This window comes from Mytilus californianus, unplaced genomic scaffold, assembly GCF_021869535.1.
Source record: "Mytilus californianus isolate M0D057914Y unplaced genomic scaffold, xbMytCali1.0.p SCAF_9, whole genome shotgun sequence".
NCBI classification, from domain to species: domain Eukaryota; kingdom Metazoa; phylum Mollusca; class Bivalvia; order Mytilida; family Mytilidae; genus Mytilus; species Mytilus californianus.
In genome coordinates, this window is record NW_026262745.1 from 69,393,551 (window position 1) to 69,416,497 (window position 22,947).

Genomic DNA, 22,947 nt, shown 5'->3' on the forward strand with positions numbered 1-22,947 from the left:
GAAAATTGGATACCGCTTGATATCAACGTGAGTTATTTGATTCACCATATTAATAAACGAGCCTTCCTCAAGTTTATATTACTATATAATTTAATTCTGGATGTAACACGTCTTCTGATTGGCTGAAAGTGTTTTGTCAATATTAGCTCATAGACATAATTTTGTCCAATGATGTGACCGTGACGTCACCAACGTTTTTTTCAAAATTTACTCCTTAAAAATGGAATTTAGAATTAAATTATAAGGAATGACTGTTATATTTTTTCTGTTTATTTGAAATAACCTAAAAAATGTGGTGCACACTTTTAAATAACACGCTACACGGGTTATTCAGTGTGCACCACATTTTTGATGTTATTTCTTTATAGACAGAAAAAATATTACAGTCATTCCTTAATTAAATTAAATAACGAGAGTTGATATCAAGTGATTTCCAAATTATCACAAGTTGTTAAACCTATTTCTCTTATGGTCAAAACTCTTTGTGTTAAAATAAAAATTCTGACAATCGTTGATCTAGTCTTTTGTACATACTTGTATGACGTCATATATACTGTTCTGGCGTCAATATTTAACATCAGCTCCTATGTAAAACTTTTTGTTCTAGGTAATAAAACTTGTCAAGAAGAAGATTTTCAGGTGAAAAGTGTGAGTGTTAAGTAAATAATAGAAAAAACCTCTTGTGCATGTTGCCATGGACAAAATTTATATCTCTTAACCTTTGAAAGTCTGATGATCAATGATCTAATGAATAGCCAATGGAATTGTCGTAATATCGTCTCATGATGCTGGATAAGCCAACCAAACTAACACAGTTTTCATATTACTTTTTCGTATCACACTCTGTGCAGTGTGATAGGAGAAATATCTCTTCATGCAAGAAATAGATAACAGGCCACAACTATAAGAATGAGAAAGTCATTTTAGCAACTGCGAATTCATTCATATTTGTGGCAACCAATTTTCATTGATTGGGAAAAAATTCGTAAGGGTTCCGCGGAACCCAGTGTCTCGCCTACTTTTTCTGTTAATTGCAGGCTCAACAAAAATGAGGAAGTAAATCAATAAAAATATTCCACTTGATACTATCTTTATGGAGAGTTGTCTCATTGGCACTCATACAACATCTTCCTATATCTAATTGATTGTAAGAAGCTTCTGTCCAAGTTTGGTAAAAATCAAGGATAGTTTATGAATCTAATAAATGTTTAAAAACTTTAACTGCAGACTGAATGTAATGATAACTGGAAGAAAACAAAATGTCCTTCTAGATACTAGCTTTTGATCATAAACAAGCTTCTGTCCAAGTTTGGTACAAATCCAAAATAGTATAAGAAAGTTATTAAAATTTTAAAAACTTTAACCACAGAGTGAATGTGTTGTTTCCTGGCAGAAAAACTAAGTCCATTTATAAGTAAAATACGGAAAAAATGGAATTTTATTTTTACAAAATTTACTTCTGGATACTATCTTGTGATCATAAACAAGCTTCTGTCAAAGTTTGGTAGAAATCCATGATAGTTTAAGAAAGTTATAAAAATTTCAAAAACTTTAACCACAGAGTGAATATTTGTGGACGCCGCCGACGCCGCCGACGGAATGTAGGATCGCTATGTCTTGCTTTTTCGACTAAAGTCGAAGGCTCGACAAAAATTACATTTTCGTGGATATTTTATTTCTTGGTTTTACAAAAGTCTGCATACAAGCCTATAGAAAATTTGTACTTTATTGAACATTCAAATTAGTGGTTCTCCTGTAACAACGAAATCCACGAAAATCAGCATCCCAAGTATAAAAATCCACAAAATGATTCTTTACCTTTAATAATCTCCACTCTTTTGGCATACATGGACTGTATCAAAGTTTGTTGTTCTGAAGGTTTGCCATTAGATGGCAATACTCCAAACTGCTGTAATGACTTCTCAAGTCTTTCATTTGGTGTAGTGTCAGGTAGTTCCCTCACCAAGCATTTTATCATACACTGAAACAATATAAAACTATAGGCTATAAAATGTCACCTCAGATAACGAAGGTATTCATATTCTATTTTTCAGCATTTCGTAACAAGCTTGAATTGACCAATCAGGATGTACCATTTATTTGTACCTAACGTAAATGGAAGGAAAACATTGCAGATTTTCTTTTATCTTAACCTTAAAATTCTAATAAACAAGTTCAAAATTTAGACTTCCTTTTATATTCAAATTGCGCTATTAAACTAGTAAAACTCTTACATGGTCAGAATAAAGAATCATCAGGAAAACGGGGAATGTGTCAAAGAGACAACAACCCCATGAAAGAGCCTAAGGCCACCAATAGGTCTTCAACACAGCAAGCAAATCCTGCACCCGGATATAAAGTTTATTTTGGTTCCTCATTAGACCGTGTGTTTATCTTGTTTACAGTAGCAGTAATAAACCATTCCCTACTTTGGGAATTTTTTTTGCTAATAATGTGATGCATATCTGTCTTACTGTCAGACAAGAAGGGGACGTAACAAAAACTATCAATTTTTGTATTTATATTTGAGGTCTTGTGCAGATAAGAAAACAGCTGGTGGCTTTTGACCTCAAACTTAAATTATGTTTTGAAAAGAATTTGTTGAAAATTTATCCCAAAACAATCATGACAATGTTATATGAAAACAACAAATGTCATGATACAACTGAAAAATGCATAACAAAATATGAAAGATCTACTAATATAAGTCAATGGATAAACAAATAAATTTGAAAGAGATACTAATACAAGTTATTTTTCATGAAAGATCTTACCACAGCAAAGAATAAACCATACTAACCTTCACCTGACAATCTAATATTTTTAACAATGATAACATTTAAATATACCTTTGTCTGTAGTAATATTTCTCTCAGTAAGAAAGCTCCAAGAAATCCTGTGGCACCTGTCAGTAAGACTCTCCCAATCTTAAATCTTCTCTCGTTACTTAGATTAAATGTTCTCCAAAAAGCTCTTAGCTGCATATCAATGCTGAAATAAAACAAAATCTGTACATTTTAGGATCTGATATGGAAAATGACTCTTTAAAATTAAAAAGTGCAAAAGTAAATTTAAAGCAAAAGAGTAATTACTGGACAGAGAACTTTGGAAGTACAAAAACAGGTACATTATATCTGAGAAAACTATGCCCCCATTTAAAATTTTCAATGATTCAAAATAACAGACAAAATAGTTCTACAAATGAGCTTAACTTCTTCAGATTTCATTTGATATCAAAATTACTAAAATGTTTTACATATTTTGAAAATTACACCTTCATGAAGGAACTATTTTGTTTTAAAAATGCGCTATAATCTGGTATGTTCTTTCTGACTGTGCCTAAATAAGTGGTTCCTCACCTAAACAGTTAACAATTCTTACTTGATTATCCCCCTTGGATCATGCCTGTTGACTTCTGTTTGGAGGTTTATTGACACTTTAGGTATTGTATGGAGTTCTTCCGTTCTTTTATTTTTCTTGGCCTCTATGAACTGACTGAGCGTTGTAATAGTTGGATATGTGAACAAGTCACGAACATTTAAATCTACATCAAACATCTGTCTTAAGTTCATCATCAGCTCTGTAGCTAGCAAGGAGTGTCTGAAAAATAAATCATTTTAATTATCTTTGATGATTCTCTTTAATAATTGATCATATAATCTGAACATGAAAAAACAAGAACTGTCTCTTAGAAGGAAACCCCTGCCCTTCAAAATTATCTCCCTTTACTATGTTGGACTGAGAGAATAATATTTTATGCAAATCCTCAAGTAGTGTTCTTCAATTGTGTAAAGTTTCATCAACATCCCTCAAACCATTTAGGCAATGGTGCATTTGAAAGGAAAGTTGACAGACAGACTTAAATCAATTGACTTTAAAATATGCAATATGAATAAAAAGGAGATGTAGGGTATATGCAAATAAGACAGCAACCTGACACAAAATCAAAAGACATCTAGAGGTCACCATAAGGTTTTTAACAATTGAAGTTTATTTATACAAGCTCTGTACCATTCTTTGTTTACAATAGTTTTCAATAAATCTAGACTATAAAAGATCGTCAATCCATATCTAACTCCCTAAAAAGACAAGCTTTTAAAATTACACAAATAAATGAGAAAAAAAGAAATTTACCCTCCTAAATCAAAGAAGCTATCCTGTATATCTATATCTTGTATCTTAAGGACTTTGCACCAAACGACAGCAACCTCTTTTTCTGTGTCAGTCTTGGGAGCAGCAATGGTATCAGAATCTGATTCATGTTCTTTGTCAAAGCTTGGTAAAGCCTTCTTGTCAAGTTTTCCTGTTGTTTCCACCATTGGAATGCTAAAATTACAAAAATTCACAATGCAAAATTGTAGTGTATAATTTGAATCTACATTTACCTTGAATAAAATGCAAAATAAAAGTAGATCAGATTTTTAATTGAGGTCTTTATGCAAGAGCTACCTGCATGGTAATAATAAATAATTCAGAGGGGCACAGTTTTAAAATGAAGGGTTCGTTAGTGTGGTTTCTTGTCTGAAAGGGGGGAAAATCATTTTAACTATCATAAGTTAAAAAGGATTGATGCGCAATATGAAAATAAGGAAATGTGGTATGAATGCCATGGAGACTTTCCCTCAAACACCATAGAACAAGTCCTTCTTTAGATTTGATTATGCTATTTTTTTTTTAAACTTTTGTTTCCACCTTTTTGCAACCAATTTGCAATGTCAAAAGCTAAAGGACTATGGGTAATTTCATTGTTCGTATCCCAAAATGTCACCATGTTGGAGGTCTATGTGCACATTAAGTTCCATCATATATTTTAATTTCAATTGTTATAAGCCAATCACATCGTTTTAGTGTACGCTTTAATTGAAAATATTACCCAGAATGCATTAGATTCTGAAACGGTACATTCTAGAATTTGAAGTTCATGGTACCCTTTATTGGCCTTAATACTTGAATTCTTAATTTATATCTTCTTTAAATCCCAGGTATATATGATATGAAACACTATTTTTGGTTTTTTGTATCTAAATCAGAAATTTCATTACCTCTGAAGGAATACAAAGTAGGATGGAATCATGTAGAATGGTAGCCTCAGTTTCAGTATAGCTCTTATATCTTTCTTGGTTGTCTGCCCCTCTGGTACAATGTATGACACTAGGAACTTGTCTTCTCCTTCCTGTCCCTCCACTAATACTACACAGGCATTAACCATAGGTAGCTCCATCAAGGCACTCTCCACTGCCTGCAAAAAGTGATGAATGACGAAATATTTTTAAACCTGTGACAGGATTGCTTCCCTTGCGTAGAAAACACTAAGCCAGCCGTAGTGGTTGAGCTAGGAAAGTACTTCTTTAGCTCTGAGTTCTTGCTGTTGTACAATTATACACTGTGCTGTTGCGCAATACTTAGTAAATCTGTTGTCAGACTATAAACAATTAAAGTTCAATTAATTCTCAATGTCATATTAGAAATCTATGAAAATTTAAAGGGAGCTTACATCAATAGATATAAACAATTCACCAAAGTTTCATGAGAATTGCTGACAGCATTATTGAGTTATTGTCCAAAAACTGGAAAATCCCCCCTTTTTTAATGAATAAAACCCCATAACTCAGAAATGTAATATGTAAAATTTATAAAATTCTAAACGGAGCTTACATCAATAGATATAAACAATTCACCAAAGTTTCATAAGAACTGCTGAAAGCATTTTTGATTTTTTGTCTGAAAACTGGAAAATCCCCCTTTTTTTATGAATAAAACCCTGTAACTCGGAAACGTAAATTCTAAAATTTATAGAAAAACAAAAGGGAGCTCTCATCAATAAATATAAACAATTCACCAAAGTTTTATGCAAATTGGTGAAAGCGTTTTTGAGTTAATGTCCGACATGTTGACGATGGACGGCCAGACGGACGGACAACGGTATACCATAATACGTCCCATAAACGGGCGTATAAAAAGTAAAAAAGGATGCTATATAATTTTTTTTTTAAATATACCAATCATTCAAGGTACAAGATGGCTACCACAATTTTTATAGTTGAATGTACCTGAACTTCTATGGAATAACCCCTTATTTTCACCATTGAATCACATCTACCACAAATCTCTAATCTTCCATCAGATAACATGTATCCCCAGTCTCCAGTCCTGTAAAGTCTGTCCCCATGGGTTGTCTGAACTCCTTTTGGCAAGGGTATAAATCTCAAAGCTTGGACCTCTGGTCTGTTGAGATACCCATGGGCTAAAGTTGGTCCTCCAACAAAAATCTTAAATGCAAATACAAATTTTAGGGGAGGAAATTATGTTTAAATAGATTGGTGGATGCTTAATATCATGCAGCAAATACTCATTGCATTATATTTAGGAAAAAAACATTTTTTCATCATGTGAATGTAAATTGTAAACTCAGCTTTTGTTATACAAGGTATCAATTTAAATTCATCAAATTATCAAGGTGAAATCTAAATTTTTATGGTGAAATCTAAATTTATATGGCAAAATCTAAGTTTTCATGGTAAAATTCAATTTTCAATAGCAAAATCTAAGTTTTCAAAGTAAATTCTATTTTTTCACAGAGAAACCTAAATTAGAACAAAGAAGAAGTCAGTAGGAAGATATCTTACCAAACCCATAAATTTTTTTTCAAGCATGCAAGCTATCAAGGTTCCAGTTTGTAGAAAAGTATTTCATGAAACCAAGAAACTTTAGCCAAACCCTCGGGTATTCAGTCTAAACTCTTCCTTTATCATATAGCTTGCTAAGTAAAGAATTTGTAATTTTGTTGATTTAAAGTCTTTTGTCTGACTGACCAGGGATCAAACCAACAAACTATAGTGAGTACATTACCACAAGATTACCAAGGCAGCCTTTAAATTTGTATTTCACTCCTGCTGCATTAAAAATATGTTGAAATTATCTGTAAAAATTGGTTGTTACCAGAAAGACCCACGTTTACTTTTCAATATCAATCTAACCACAGCTTAACTTACAAATGTATATAAAGTAGAATTTCACCCAACCAAAAACCACCAGAATCATCTTTTCCTGATTGTCCTCCTCACTTACCTCCCCTGAAGCTCCCACAGGTTGTACTTTCTGGTCTTTGTCCATGATGACCAGGTTAACACCAGGTAAAATATTACCCACTGGACAAAACTTTCTCGTCTTGAGAGCATCCTTAAAGTATAAGGTAATTGTTGTTAAAAGGCGAAATTAAGGATTTAGATGTTTCCTTTAATCATTCAAATCTATCTAGATAGATTGGATCAACTCGAAACAAATATACGCCTTTAACTTAACTTTGGGCGTATCGTACTGAATAAAAAACATTGGTATTATATTTTTTTAACTTAAAATCATAAAATAAAAAGTTTAAATGATGTTCAGTGTTTTGTAACGTCTTGAAGTCTTGAAATGGAAATATTTCACAGCCTTTTCGAGTACGACTTTCGATTATTGACACGGTTTCATTTCCATGAATAATAGCATAATATTAAGTACTTGGACGAGAAATCAGAAATTACATCTGACAATGTTGACAAAAAATCCATGGATGTGAATACAAGAGACAAGTTCAGATATGAAATTCTGTATCTTCTTCACGGTAAGTTTCTCAGTTTATTCCAATTAAAAGAATTAAAATCATTTAATAAAAGTGTTATGAACTGGCCTATAGCTAACCTCGAATCTATAACAGGGCCAATACAGAAACAGCCAGTTAATAACACTATAAGTATCATCAAACAAAAAGAAAGTGTCTGACAGATCCAAAAAGTCTCCACACTTCACAACTCATCACTGTTAATCTGCTGGCCAAATATAAATGTATTCTGTTCAGTAGTCCTTGTGAAAAATGTAAAGTAAATATTTGTTGGAAGAACAAACAAACAGATGAACAATATTGTATATATAACATAGAAACTGAATAATGTCTGAAAAAAGACTTCTGGACAGACAGATGGACAATATTGTATATATAACATAGAAGCTGAATAGTGTCTGAAAAAAGTTTTTAGGACAAACAGATGGACAAAGCTTATGCAGTCTACATCCTAGAAATAATGGATAGGGGTATAAAACCTTACCATATTTTCTTTGAAATACAAGTTCAAATCTTCACAAGCAGCATCATGGCATTCTGATATACTGTAGAGATTTAAAAACTGTATCCATGGTAACAACTTCAAACATCTCTCAAATAAGGCTGTAGTCACAACTTCACCACAAAACCAAATTTGCCTGAAATAAAAAATATTGATACAAAACTTAAAGCCTTTAATAACTTTTTAAAAAACTCTGTGGCTTAGAGCTTGACATATATTCTATAGACCCTTTCTATTGTTGAAGACTACTGAGTTTTAAGTGACTTTTGGGTTTTTTTATTGGGTTGCTGTGACATTGGATAATACTCCACATGTACTTTTAGGCCAAACAAATAATGTAGTGTTCCTGCCTCCTTACCTACCCTAAATTTTCAAACCTTCCCTTATACATTTCATGAATATTTTTTGGGTTAATTAAGCACAGTTAAACTAGAGATTTTTTGGTAAAGCATCTTTTAAAATATAGAATATTTCCCTAATATATATATTGTCTATAGCTTGCTGTTCGGTGTGAGCCAAGGCCCCGTGTTGAAGGCCGTACTTATAGACATATAATGGTTTACTTTTACAAATTGTGACTTGGATGGAGAGTTGTCTCATTGGCACTCATACCACATGTTCTTATATCTATGTAAAATTATTACAAAAATATGTATTTTACTTACCTACATAAAATTGAGAATGGAAACGGGGAATGTGTCAATGAGACAACAACCCGACCAAAGAGCAGAACACAGCCATACTCTATTTTTTTCTGCATGGAAACAGGAAACAAATATATATTTTTTTTCATCTTCTCATTATTCATAATTAGTACAAAAGTTCAAAAACTTTCAAAAAGATTGGAAAAACAATGCATATACCAAATTAATATAACTTCAAAATAAAAGAAGAATGTACGTGTCTGAGGACACAAATGCTCCCGCTCAAGCTTTGAAATTTTCAAAGTTAAAAAGGGGCATAACTCTAGAACTAGTAGTGACTTACTGCCCAAATTTGTACTCTGTCTGCAAGTTTTGGTTCTCAGAATTATGTAAGAGTTTCATAAAATTTGTATGAGGCAAACTTAAGTTAGAGTGCAGAAACAAAAATGGGATGGATGGAAGGACGCACGGACGGACAGACAGTCAAGGGTAGCACTTAATGCCCCCATTGCCTATGGTGCGGGCATAAAAAGGAGTTTTCATTTTAAACTGTCTCCTTACTCCTTTAAATATTTAACATCAACATCATCATTTGTATCTACTTTTTACTTTTTTGAATGCATAATAAGGCCTCAGACACTAATTTATTGAAAAATTACTAATTTTGGCTAATTAAGTTACTTAATCATTGATTTGAAACCAACCATTCCAAAATCTAGTCTCCTAAAAGATTTTCTTTTAAACAAAGTTTTTTTTCCAACAAATCTAAAATAGCTTCCTTTCAAGGTTTTATATTACCTGATCTGGACTTACTAGGTAAATTTAGTCAACTGTTGTTTTCAAACAATTCTGTTATATGTCAATGTAAGAGAAAATGGTGATGTCAAATAGTAAAAGATTGATTGATTATTGTTTTCTTAACATTCGCAAGGGGGGTCTCAACCTACAAATTTGGGTACAGACTTCCAGTTGGGGGTTTGAAAAACACCCCTCATTCATATATATATATATATACAATATTAGGTCAATGTCAGAAAAATATGAACTTTTTTGTATGAGGCTGAGAAACTGGGGAAGGGCGAGGCTGTACCAAGCCCCTCCCAAGTTTTGTGCCAAATACAAAAAAGTTTATATTTTTCTGACATTGACCTAATATTGTTTTTATACTGCAACTTAAATTAATACATTGATTGCTATTTAAATTGTAGCACAAATTTCAAACTTATTTTCATCCCTAAATGATTAATATCATCAAAGGTTAATAAAGTTCTAATAAGCAAATATTTCAGACAAATTTCAAAAACATAACTTAAATAAATACTTATAACTGTATGTTCTACATCGTTCTTACTACTTGAAGACTTATACTATACTTTTGGCATTTTTTTGTATTGTGTCTGCTAAATTAATTCAGATCTTTTATAGACTCAGGGCAATTTAGATCTTGACATTGTATGTCTATAGTAAAAGGTAGGCTTAGTTTTTTCAATTTTTTTTTAACTGATTTGAACAGGAGGAAAAAGTAGTACTTTTTAATATTGCTTTATTACAATAACTACACAACATCTTTATAGTGGGCACTAAAAATTAGGGGATATGGTAAGCAGAAACACGTGACTGTATTTCATAAGCCTTAATCAGAAGTATACTATAGACCCTAAGCAAAACATGGACTTTTTTTGCATATTTAAGCTAATAATTAAAGGCAGTCTGGGTATGAAATCCACAGTTTTTTTTTTCTAGTTTATTTTGCCTTAACTATTTTTTAAAGATCAAATTAAGTTCATGAACAAATTATTAAATCATACTTTATCATATTATTAAATCATACTTTATCAATTTTTATACTCTTTATATCAAGTCACAAAATCTCTCAGAATTGTTGGAATTTTTTTTTTCTTCTAAATACATTGACAAAACAATTGAAAAGGCTTTTATCTTAAGTTCAATTCTTTTAACAAAATTGAACAAAATTAAGTTATGCCTTCCTAGAGTGATAATCTTATCACAGATTTTATCTAAATCAAATATAAACAGATGAGCTAGATTACTCTCGAGGATTACTAGATTAATAATTGTCAGTGTACAAACCAACTTGAAATCATATTGGTTACTGTATTATCATTCAAGAAATAAGGGAAAATATCAATCATTTTGCAATTTTTTTCAAACTGTCTATATTTTTGTCATTTTTCTATTAAACTTGTAACTAAAAATTGAGAATTTTAATGTTGTCACCGACGTCCCCTCATATGCAAATATATGATCATATATATATCGATATATATAAATAAAGATTCTGTTTTTGTGATCATTAAGAATTAATTTGCAGCCTAATAATTTAAGATTTTTTTCTATGTTATATCTTTTAAATATGAATTAGTAATACCAAATTATTTTATAAATTTCTGTAATTAAAAACAAATTGTCAATGTCAGAATAGATTTTGGTGCAAATAATTTTGGATCTTGAAGATGCATTCTAAAAGAATTATATTAAAAAATGTTCTGGAAAGATGAAAGGCTCATCTAATAAAAGCAACAATTTGCGTCAGTATATTTATATAATATAAATGTTTATATTTGATATAAAAATCAATACATTTTAATGGGGAGATAATTATAGCAAGTAGAAATTTACCTGTAAGTAGAAAAGATATAAAGTTTTAAATCTAGTTCTTTCCCTTTAATTCTTGCCTCCTTTAATTTTCTGTCTAAATGGTTTTGTCTTCATTTTTATCATATTTTAAATGTAAAAAGAATTGTGCAAATAAAATGTTTTTATAAAAGTTGTTTATTTTTCTTCATTTTGAAAAGATGCAAATAATATTGCAAAAATTCTTTAAATTTTTTACCTTTAATGATTTGAATTTTAAATAAGATATAAAACTTTATTTTTAATGTCTACTTCCAAGCTCTTGAATATCGTATTAATTGAGATATATATTTATTAATTAAGCATGCATAAAATTGCATGTCAATAACCAAGTAAATCAAAGTACTGAAGTACTGAACATCGGATGACCACAAGTTCTTGAGGATGGTCAAAAGCACTTGTCTCAGAAAAAACCAACATATCTCTTTACCTAAAACTGAGGTTAATGTACAGAGATATATTTTTTTCTGAGACAAGTTCGTGCGTGGATGATGAATAAATGACAGGAAATTCAACTTCACCGTAATAACTATTATATTGTAGTGATACAAATCAGTATACACTGAGTTGTTGTTTATATTATATTAAAATAACAGTTACATATATATATGATTTGAATCCATTTGTATATCATTCTATTCTACTATTCTAAAAATATTGCAATGCAAGTGCATGGTGGACACTTTTCTGTAAAAATTCGATTTTTCTAAGATTGGATACGAGTAGGCATTCATATTTTCCCGCAAAATCAATTACAGAGTTACCGGTCCTTGACGGTATTTTCACAAAACGTTCTTTGAGATATTCTTCCGCATGCTTTAACACAATTTTTCGGTACGTGTGCATTGATATTATCAATGATTTTTTACTTATATATATATATCTAACTACAAAACATTTTCATATTATTAATTTATGTTGTAAACAAAAATATTTTTATCAGTATTCATTGAAGAGATGTATTTATATCAAACGATAAGGAATGTTATCTTGCACTCGTTTATGAGCGCGTATTTATCATGTTTATAGATTGGTTACAAACCCAAAACTAATTTACATAATGGAAATCTAGGCGATAGCAATACATCGGGATGACCTCAAGGTCATCGCGATGTAAAAAGTGCTCTAATAAGAACCACCAACAGATCCATTGAGGGTACACTTAAGTCAATATTAGCCGAGGCCGAACAATAGAGGTATAGTAAAATCAACAGGGAGTGAGGTCGAAGGACAAATCCCCTATGGATTCTACTTACTCTCTATCGATTCTTAGGCGGTTAGTAGAAAAGCTGTATAACAAATTTATGGCACACAGGACTTTTCCTGTCAAGTTTGATATAAAAATAAAGAACGATAATAGTAGAAGTGACGTCATGATATCCCTATGAAATCTACTCCATAGGGGTCACCACCTGATGGTGTTAAACCAATCACATTGTCACTAATTTACCTGAGGTACAATAATTATAATTATTTTCTTAACAATGCACTTGTGTGTGTTAAGATTTTTAAAAAGCACTGTCGGACAACTTAAGGGGGTATGTGGTAAAAATCCAAATATCTTGTCAGTATTCATCAGCCATTACCTCATATCACGTATGCCTCCATAAAATTTGAAAAGTGATAAACTACTTAGTAGAGCCATCATTAATTGTTTTTTTTTATATATTTTCTGTGGGTTCATAACAATTGTTTAAAAATTTGGTGTATTTTAAAGATTCCTTTCAGAATAAGTTAATGCTTTATTTTTTTCCACTTTTGTTTACTTTTTCATTCATCACGGTTTTTTTCCCTTCCCACTTGCACTGTGATAGCAAGACAATATTTCAATAGCAGTACATTTTCTAAAGATTTTAATAAAAGAAAGGATTTTCTTTTTTAAAGAAAGTCTTTGGACAACCCTACATACAGAAAAATACTATTTTTTTATACATTTATTGCATTCATCTTATAGCAGCAATACGGAAATTATGATTGGAATCAAGTGTATTTAATGAGTGAAATTCTTAGAAAACAAATGAGAGAGAGGGTTTACCTTTTTTTGCTTTACTTCAAAAATCTAAATTGAATAAACTACTCCACTACCTCAGGCAAAGCAGCTACTGTTGACCTTAGATGAATGTGGCTATCCTGTTTTGGTCTTTTTCTGGTCATATAGCTCCTAACAGCGTATTTACACATCTCAGGCTTCCAAATGCTTAAGTTTGAGAGTTCTTATGAAGGTAAAACCAGATAAGCACTTCAGAAGCACGTAATTTGTAAAGTGCTCATTTCATTTCCAAGAAAACCGGGGAACATTTGTTTGGTTTCGGGTGTAACCCTGACTCAGTAATCACAGTAGCAAACGTATTATTATCTTACCTCAAACTTTTGAGTTGTTGAAGGTCCAGTCCTGGAGTATTGAGTACAGCTTCTAATAGTGATGGTGTGAACAGGATTTGTGTGATCTTATTGTTCTGTATGTACTGACTCAATAGAGGTGGATCATAGATTGTTGTGTTAGATATGATGTACATGGTTACTCCTAAAAATAAAATATAGAATAACAGCAAAACCCATTCATCTGTTAACAAATTTCTTCCAAGTTATTGATTCTTAACTGTGATATTTGTCGCCGTTTTATAATTAAGCAGTCATAAAATGTTGAAATGACAAATTGCTCCAGTGAAACAGTTTAAGCTGAACAAGTGACTTGCAAAACTTTCTCCAGGGGGGGGGGGCTACTTCAATACTTAATTGATAGGGAGTGCCGCTGGGGTTCTGTTACCCCACCCTTTTCATATAATTTAGATCTTAAAAATGTATACCTTTTCATACATTTCGTAGGTAAAAATGTAACCTTTTCCCATATTGTTTGCTTACGGCGAGTTATAATTTTTAAGATATATAAGGCAAAAACGCAAAAAATTGGTAAAAATCGTCATCAAAGGGCAATAACTCTAATAAGGAGTCAACTGACGATTTCGATCATTTGAATTATTTGTAGAACTTGTTTTGCTGATCATTTCTTCAATGTAAAGTTTCTCCCTATCTAATATAGTTTTCAAGATAATAGGCAAAAATGAAAAAAAATGGTAAAATTTGTCATTTGAGGGCAGTAACTCCTATAATCCTATAAAAAGTCGTCTGACAGTTTTGACGTCTATGCACAATTGGTAGAGCTCAACATTCTAAACATTTTTGCCCATGTCAGATTTTCTCTATTTATAACTGATTTCAAAATAATAGACAAAACTTGCATTTTACCCCTATGTTCTATTTTTATCCATGTCGGCCATCTTGGTTGGCAGGCGGGGTCATCGGACACATTTTTTAAACTAGATACCCAAATGATGATTTTGGCCAAGTTTGGATAAATTTGTGGCCCAGTAGTTTCAGATGAGACTACAGACAAAGGACGAGGACGACGGATGACGGACGCCAAGTGATGCATGAGAAAATCTCACATGGCCCTACGGGCCTGGTGAGTTAATAAAAAGATGATTAGTCTTTGCTAATAGATGTATTTGGTTTTAAGTTTTAAATCTTTCTGTGCAGTATGTATATATATTTAGGCGAATCAAACATATATTTAAATATATATTAACTTGCTTACTTAGTAAATACACACTTTCCATATATTTTTTTTAAAAGCAGTCAAAATATAGTCCCATTTTAGTGTCTGATGCAGGCATGTGCGATCCAATATTCTACTCAAGACAATAGTCACATATATTACTGTAAATTCAGAAATTATTGCGTGCATTTATTATTGCGATTTTTGAAGAATGGACATAAATGCGAGATTAATTATTGCGATTTCAGAAAAAGCTGCATACAGATATGTGCATCAGATATCAGAATGTGAGTTCTTATTATTGCGATACTCACACAGTCGCATTATTCGCATTAATAAAAACATCGCAATAATTTCTGAATTTACAGTAGTGCATTATCTCCATAAGCCACATGACACAATATAAAGCAAACTTTTAGAGGTCATATGATTGATTTTTGGTGTTTAACACCACTTTCAGCAATATTGGCTATTTCACAGCGACCAGTTTTTATTGGTGGAGGAAGCTGAAGTGCTGGGAGAGAGTCTCAACCACTGACCTTCGACATGAAAACTGGCAAACCAGTATTTTGCGTTCACTTCAAATGCATGAAAATTTTCTCCATTGCGAATTGTTTTTTAAAAAATATTGATATAAAGTTCTTATCTTATATATCTTTGAATTAAGATTTGAGTTGAACGCACCTGTCACGTGCCGAGATTGAACTTACAACCTCAGTGTTGACAAGCGAGTGATACAGTAGATGAACTACTTAGACCATTTAGGCACTAAGGCCCCTAGAGGTCATCAGCCTTTTGCACTTTTCAAAATTAAAGCTTAGTCATTTTTAATAACTTAAAGATAGAAACGGATGTACAAACAAGTATCACAAATACCTTTTAGTAATGGTCTGAGCATTTCCCATGAGAAAAATATGTTACAGGCCACTCTTTCTCCTTCTTGAAAAGGATAAGCTTCATGTCTCCAGTGGTATGAAAATACTGCTCCTCTGTGTGGACATATCACTCCTGCAAAATATTAAATCAATTAATACAGTAAACGTGGAAATGTTTGCATATTCAAGGATTATTCTCACTTATTTCACGTTTACATCAAATGCATGAAAATTTCCTCCATTGCAAATTGTTTTTTAAAAAATATTGATATGAAGTTCTGATGTATCTTTAAAGGGAAAATGCATCTTCCATTGCAAAAATCTATCCCCTGCCATAAAAGTTTATGCATTAAAATTGTGAAATTATAACAATTAGCCTGTGAAAATTTCACACTTACAGTGCATTAAGAGACAGGTTATTTCTTTCTCTTGTAATGTTGTTAATTTTAAAAGTACTAAAACATTTAAAAAATTATAAATATTCAAACTCCCAAAATTTCTTCCATCTTTTGAACAGCAAGGACTACCTGTTTATTTGGAACAAATTGATAATTTTTCTTTGTTCAATATAACTTATTCTTGAAATTACTTCTCAGAGAATATTTTATTCAAAAACGGGGAATTTAGAACATGAAGTTATTCTTTTACATAACAACAGCCACGAGGAAAAATGTAACATTTAGTTTGTTCATATCTGTCAACTACAGATGCTGTAATTAAAATGTACTATAAGATTTCTTTACGGTTGATCCATAAAATACATGATTATGCATTTCATAAAGTTTTTAAAATGGCTGAATTAAAGGGAATGTTCTAGTATATTTTAAAGATAAACACATTAATGATATAATTTTCATTGCAGTCCTCTTTTTGGTCAGGTCTATAAATATGTGTTAACAAAATACTTTTTCAATATGAACAACAGCCTTGGAATGCCAAGCTTTATGTGCACCCTGTCTATCTATTTCAATAATATTCATGAAAACTTTTAGAACTATAACTATACAAAATATGCTAACTGCACAAGGTTTGATTGATTGTCTGTTGCTTGCATATAACACCCCGTTGCGATTTACACATGGTTTGAGGATACCTTTAAACAGCATGAACTTTACAAAAGTTATATGGATAAGAAGTGAATGCAATTTAAGAGCCAACTTTAAAAGCTCATGAGCATGATGATCGAGTTACCAATTATAATCAATATCAAAGAAACAGCCCTATTTTTGCTGTTCTCAATCTTGTCAAATGAAACCTTTTTAAATAGTGAATCGAAGAGCGAGCTAACAGATTACATTGAGATTAACACAACAGTGATTTGCCAGACAGGCAAAGAAATATCAATATAGGTAATTAAACAGAGAAAATATTTACCTTTTGGTTTTCCTGTGGTTCCAGATGAGTAAACAATATAAGCCAAATTGTCTAGAGTCAATTCTGTAGGAAGAGTTGCCTCCCCTGTCACAATATTTTTCTCCCATTCTTCTTCCAGTACGATAATATTGTCATATCCTAAATACAAAAAAAAAAACGTTAAAAAACACCGCATTTCACCTATAAAAGTTAACATTTTGCTCTTTTTCAATGTGTCTTTTTTTAATGCTAATGTTGGATTTCAACTGATGAATAGGCCAATCAAAAAAGTGTGTTATTATATCTTCCTTAACCAACCATGTGAGACCCATTATGTGTAGTCAAAATTGTTCAAAACCCAGTAGTTAAGTACACCCACGTATACATATAGTCCTTAGACAAAATAGTGTAGGTAAAGGGGAGGATTTATTTTAATTCACTATTTTTCATTACCTTATGTATATGGGAGAGAACTGCAATTTTATAATGCTTTGCCAAAAAAAAACTAGTTGTTTGTTGCTCACACAGTATATCATATTTGTTTTTCATTCATTAATAATTTTGTACATAAATTAGGCCATTAGTTTTCTAGTTTTAATTGTTTTACATTCATCATTTCTGGGCCTTTTATAGCTGACTATGTGGTATGGGTTTTGCTCATTGTTGAAGGCTGTTCAGTAAACTATAATTGTTAACTTCTATGTCATTTGGTCTCTTGTGGAGAGTTGTCTCATTGGCAATCATACCATATCTTCTTATTTTTATTGTGTTAGGCAGGGAAAGGCTCAACACAATTTGTAACTTAAATACTTCTTGTTATATTTGTTGGATGTCAAATATAGATCAACAGTTGGTGGCTTTTATAATTATAAATAATAAATACAATATTTATAGAGCGCATTATATAATAACGACAATAACTCAAGCGCTTCACATTTCAAATATAAATAAAATACATAAAATATGAAATACAAAAGCACCAACTAATACGAATCAAACAAGCAGATAAAAATTAATAAAAAAAAAAATGCATGTACCCTAAAAGAGAGGCAAAAGATACTGAAGGGACATTCAAACTCATATTAAGTCGAAGATAAAATGACAACGCCATAGTTAAAAAAGAAAAAGACCAACAGACAAACAATAGTACACAAAACACAACATAGAAAACTAAAGACTGAGCAACAGGAAACCCACCAAAAACTGGGGGTGCTCTTAGGTGCTCTGGAAGTGTAAGCAGATCCTGCTCCACATGTGGCACCCGTCGTGTTGCTCATGTTAGTACAAACCCGGCAATAAGTCTAATTCGGTAGGTCATATTCAGGGATTGTAGTTACGACATTTGAAACATATCCACTATCATATGTGAAACAGATATTCTGATAACGGCCAACCAACTGGTGATGGCTTCTGTAAAATTTACAAAAACACTCTAAAATTAATGCAGTCAATTAAAAGTATATAAAATCTACAAGAAATCCTTGAAAGCAGTTTGAAAGAAGTGAGTCTTTAGTTATTTTTTAAAAACATCTAAAGAATTCACACTCCGCAAGGACGATGGTAAACTGTTCCAGAGTGTAGGCGGCCTACATATTTTTATGTAACAAAATGACAAAATATCTGAACATTTTAAAATGATTTTAAAACTTTAATTGCATGCTTTACTCATAAACCGTAATAGGCCCAGCAAATTTGGTATGTTTTTAATAATTTCATGTTACATAAGCAGTACATCTGCTGAAATGTACTAATTATTTTTGTGCTAAATATTTTATAGTTGTAACTGCATTATATCTGATATAAGCAACCAGCTAGACTACATGTATGTGCTTAATAATATTTTGCAGGTACATGTATATCTACAGTATATTATCTTGTATTTAAAAACTTGGATTTCATAGTGCTTAGTCTGCAAGAGTTTTAAAAGGTTTTCCTGCAGTACAACTGACAACATTATACATAGGCTGTGTAACCTTTTTCAAAAACCTGGATTCGCATTTGAAAAATGCAATATTTCCTCAATTAACAAATAATTGGTAGCCACTATAAAATAAAAGTGAATAAGACTGTTAGTCAGTAACATTAATTCTAGACAGTGACGATTCTGTTCATTACTACATTTAGATTGAACATATGTTGAATGCAAAATCTTCCACTCTTAGAACTTGACTAAACATCTTGGACTTACCAGCTAAATTGTGCGCTAAATCTTTGACAGTTATAACAGCCTTTGGTTTGGCATCTTCTAGTACTGATTTTAACATAGACTGTGGGTATGCAACATCCAGGGGCAGATAAGCAGCGCCTGTTCAGATTAGAAATATTTGTACTGATGAGCGACATTAAAAACAACTGACATGAAGTTTTTGAAAACATTCAAGATCAGTTTTAAAGCAGAAAACTGATCAACATGTTTTTTTATCTTGTTTATGTACATGTATATAACATAAACAAGATAAATGGAAAACCATAAATCTGATTTAAAGCAAAGAAAGGGTACATGCTTTTGTATATGAACTGTATGAAAGTTTTAAAAACTTTTTCAATGACAAAAAATAGAACAAATAGACCACTTTCGAGTTTGTTGCATTTCCGTCAAAAACTTTGGTTTTAGTGAACATCATTCGTGCGTTTAGTGGCATCATCACTTCTTTCCCATGTTGAGCGAGCGGTTGAAGAAATATAATGCGGTACTGCACAAATTATTCGGCAAATTAAATTCTTATAATTGATAATTGAACTTTTCCGGTGAAAGACATCACTCGAAAGTGGTCAGGGGCGGATCCAGCCATTTTTAAAAGGGGGGCTGCAACCATATGTCCCCATTCAAAAGCATTGATCGTCCAAAAAAAAGGAGGGATTCCAACCTCCAGAATCCCCCCTTCCCCCTAGCCTGTATCCTCCACTGCTGGTCTTTTGGTCTAGGAATTGGAGCCTGAATCAATAGCAGATAATCAAAAAACTTTTTATATCTCCACGGTCACTGACTTCATTAATGTCTGAAAGAGAAGCCTATATTTACCTTACGATAATAGTTAAGCACAACAAATTTATTTATTAAAATATTTTTTAAGAATTTCTAAAAGATTTTTTAAACAAGTGTTTGCCAATTTTTGTGTTATGATTGATTTGTGACAATATGAGCATGTATTTATGTGAATGCAAAATGTAAAGCATAGGAAGTATGGTAAACCATCTATAAACCATAGCCCAAAGCAGGCATGCTGTTCAGTAATTTTGTGAAAATAAATACACTGCGAAAAATATGTTTTGTAAATGTATCAAGTATGATGAACGTATTCTTCAGGGGTTCATGGCCTCTGTGGTCCCCAAGGGAATTAGTCTTTAATGAAACAAGGCATATTTCTAAAGGTCCTTAACATGGATTACTCCTGGAGGTTTTTTTAATGTCCTGAGTGTTGATGCACTCTGTATAATTTTCACCGAAAACAGGTTGGGATTAACCACTCCCCAAATGAGTAACTATCCATCCTACGAGATATACTTTTCTAGTGTTAAAAATTTATTTATTCTTGAAATGGCAAAAAGATGAATAGCCCTAATCTGATTTACAAAAAAAAGTTAAAAGCCAATGAAACTTTCAAGTTCAAAAATTCAAGGCTATTAGTTTTTTTTAAAACCCAAAATAAAAATATGAAGCTGTTCCATTTTCTATCAATTTGTGCCATTTTAAGTAAAAAGACTCAGCTTAGAAAAATTTAGTTTTTAGCACTATGAATTAAATAATTCCTCAATTGTGGGATTGTTCCTCATATGTGGAATTGTTCCCTTTTTGGTGGGTTGTCCGCAGCATGAACTAGAGGCTCTCAAGAGCCTGTGTCGCTCACCTGACTCTACTTTGGTTTTAGAAATCATGTAAAGATAGATAAAAATCATAACATGGTGGCCTTCAGCTGTTGCCTGGTCTATGGTCGGGTTGTTGTCTCTTTGACACATTCCCTATTTCCATTCTCAATTTTAATAATGATTGAGGCCAAATTTGGAATAATATTGGTCCCGTTATTTAATCAAATATCCTGAGTGGCCATCTTGAACAGTAAATCGGCAACAAAGTAGCAACACTTGGTCAGCACCTCATAAGGAACATTCATGCCATGTTTGGTTTTGTTCCATTCAGTGGTTCTCTAAAGGAAGATATTTGTATGTATTTCTCATACATGTAGGGTCCTATGTTAAACTAAGTCCCCCGCTGGCGGCCATCTTGGATGATGGACTGACTGCAAAGTAACAAAACTTGGTCAGCACCTCATAAGGAACATTAATGCCATGTTTTGTTTCATTCCATTCAGTGGACTCTAAAAAAAGACATTTGTATGTATTTCCCTTAGGTTCCTATGTTAAACTAAGTCCCCCGCTGTCGGCCATCTTGGATGATGGACTGACTGCAAAGTAACAACACTTGGTCAGCACCTCATAAGGAACAATCATGCCATGTTTTGTTTCATTCTGTTCAGTGGTTCTCTAAAAGAAGACATTTTTTAACGACCATTCTGTTAAAGAACAAATTCCTGGATATTTTGATAATTCTGAACTCCCTCTTATTTGTTATATTTACAAGAAATCTACCCGGAAATTTGTGTTTATTTATAGCCAAGTCTGTAAAGATGTAAGTATCAGTGAAAATACACCTATGTCCTGTAATTGTAGTAATTCAGAATACACTAATGGCCCCATTTCTCATGTTATAACAGGAGACCTTAACATCGTTCACGACCGAGAGTTAAAATCATTCCTCAGTAAAGGACCTAAATATCGTCCCCCGTCAATTATTAATTGAAATGAGTGTCGTAATATCATCAACAACTCACTTCGTGCTTATTGTTTGAAATGGATAAAACGGGAAAAAGCTGACAAAATGTCTGCTCTATCATGTCTATGGTCGGGTTGTTGTCTCTTTGACACATTCACCATTTCCATTCTCAATTTTATTTGTATGTATTTCTCAAAGGGTCCTATGTTAAACTAAGTCCCCCCCTGACGGCCATCTTGGATTATGGACAGACTGCAAAGTAACAACACTTGGTCAGCACCTCATAAGGAACATTCATGCCATGTTTTTTTTTCATTCCATTCAGTGGTTCTCTAAAAGAAGACATTTGTATGTATTTCCCATAGGGTCCTATGTTAAACTAAGTCCCCTGCTGGCGGCCATCTTGGATGATGGACTGACTGCAAAGTAACAACACTTGGTCAGCACCTCATAAGGAACATTCCTGCCATGTTTGGTTTCATTCCATTCACATGGATTTCTAAAAGAAGACATTTATATGTATTTCCCATAGGGTCCTATGTTAAACTAAGTCCCCCGCTGGCGGCCATCTTGGATGATGGATCGGCTACAAAGTAACAACACTAAGTCAGCACCTCATATTAGGAACATTCATGCCATGTTTGGTTTCATTCCATTCAGTGGTTCTCTAGAAGAGGTTCAAAATGTAAAAAAAGTTAACGACGACGACGGACGACGGATGCCAAGTGATGAGAAAAGCTCACTTGGCCCTGTGGGCCAGGTGAGCTAAAAAATCACATCATAAATATATACATTCTCAACTACCTGACAGTGGATTAGCTGTAAAATGCTACTGTTAGTCAAGCTTTTTAACCTATAATACTGCACATGTTTTTGCAATGTCCTAAGCGTGGATTAATTAAGCGTAAAATCAGTGGCGGATCCGGCTACTCTTTTCGTAAGTTAAACTGAAATGTGTATGACTTACGAGTATTTTTACTCTTAAGAT

The 22,947-nt window shown here is 32.4% G+C and overlaps 1 protein-coding gene across 1 annotated transcript in view; it reads right to left on the minus strand.

Moving 5' to 3' along the window:
- LOC127715191 (uncharacterized) overlaps nt 1–22,947 on the minus strand; it is a 47,776-nt gene that overhangs the window by 23,874 nt on the left and 955 nt on the right. Inside the window, exons 2-13 of the mRNA XM_052221230.1 lie at nt 19,377–19,493; nt 17,210–17,347; nt 15,837–15,968; nt 13,766–13,928; nt 8,088–8,241; nt 7,069–7,179; nt 6,051–6,269; nt 5,043–5,239; nt 4,135–4,326; nt 3,382–3,600; nt 2,850–2,991; nt 1,819–1,981 (exon numbers count right to left, since the gene is read on the minus strand). Of these exons, the coding sequence (XP_052077190.1) occupies nt 1,819–1,981; nt 2,850–2,991; nt 3,382–3,600; nt 4,135–4,326; nt 5,043–5,239; nt 6,051–6,269; nt 7,069–7,179; nt 8,088–8,241; nt 13,766–13,928; nt 15,837–15,968; nt 17,210–17,347; nt 19,377–19,493 (1,947 nt within the window). The remainder of the gene's footprint in view (nt 1–1,818; nt 1,982–2,849; nt 2,992–3,381; nt 3,601–4,134; nt 4,327–5,042; nt 5,240–6,050; nt 6,270–7,068; nt 7,180–8,087; nt 8,242–13,765; nt 13,929–15,836; nt 15,969–17,209; nt 17,348–19,376; nt 19,494–22,947) is intronic.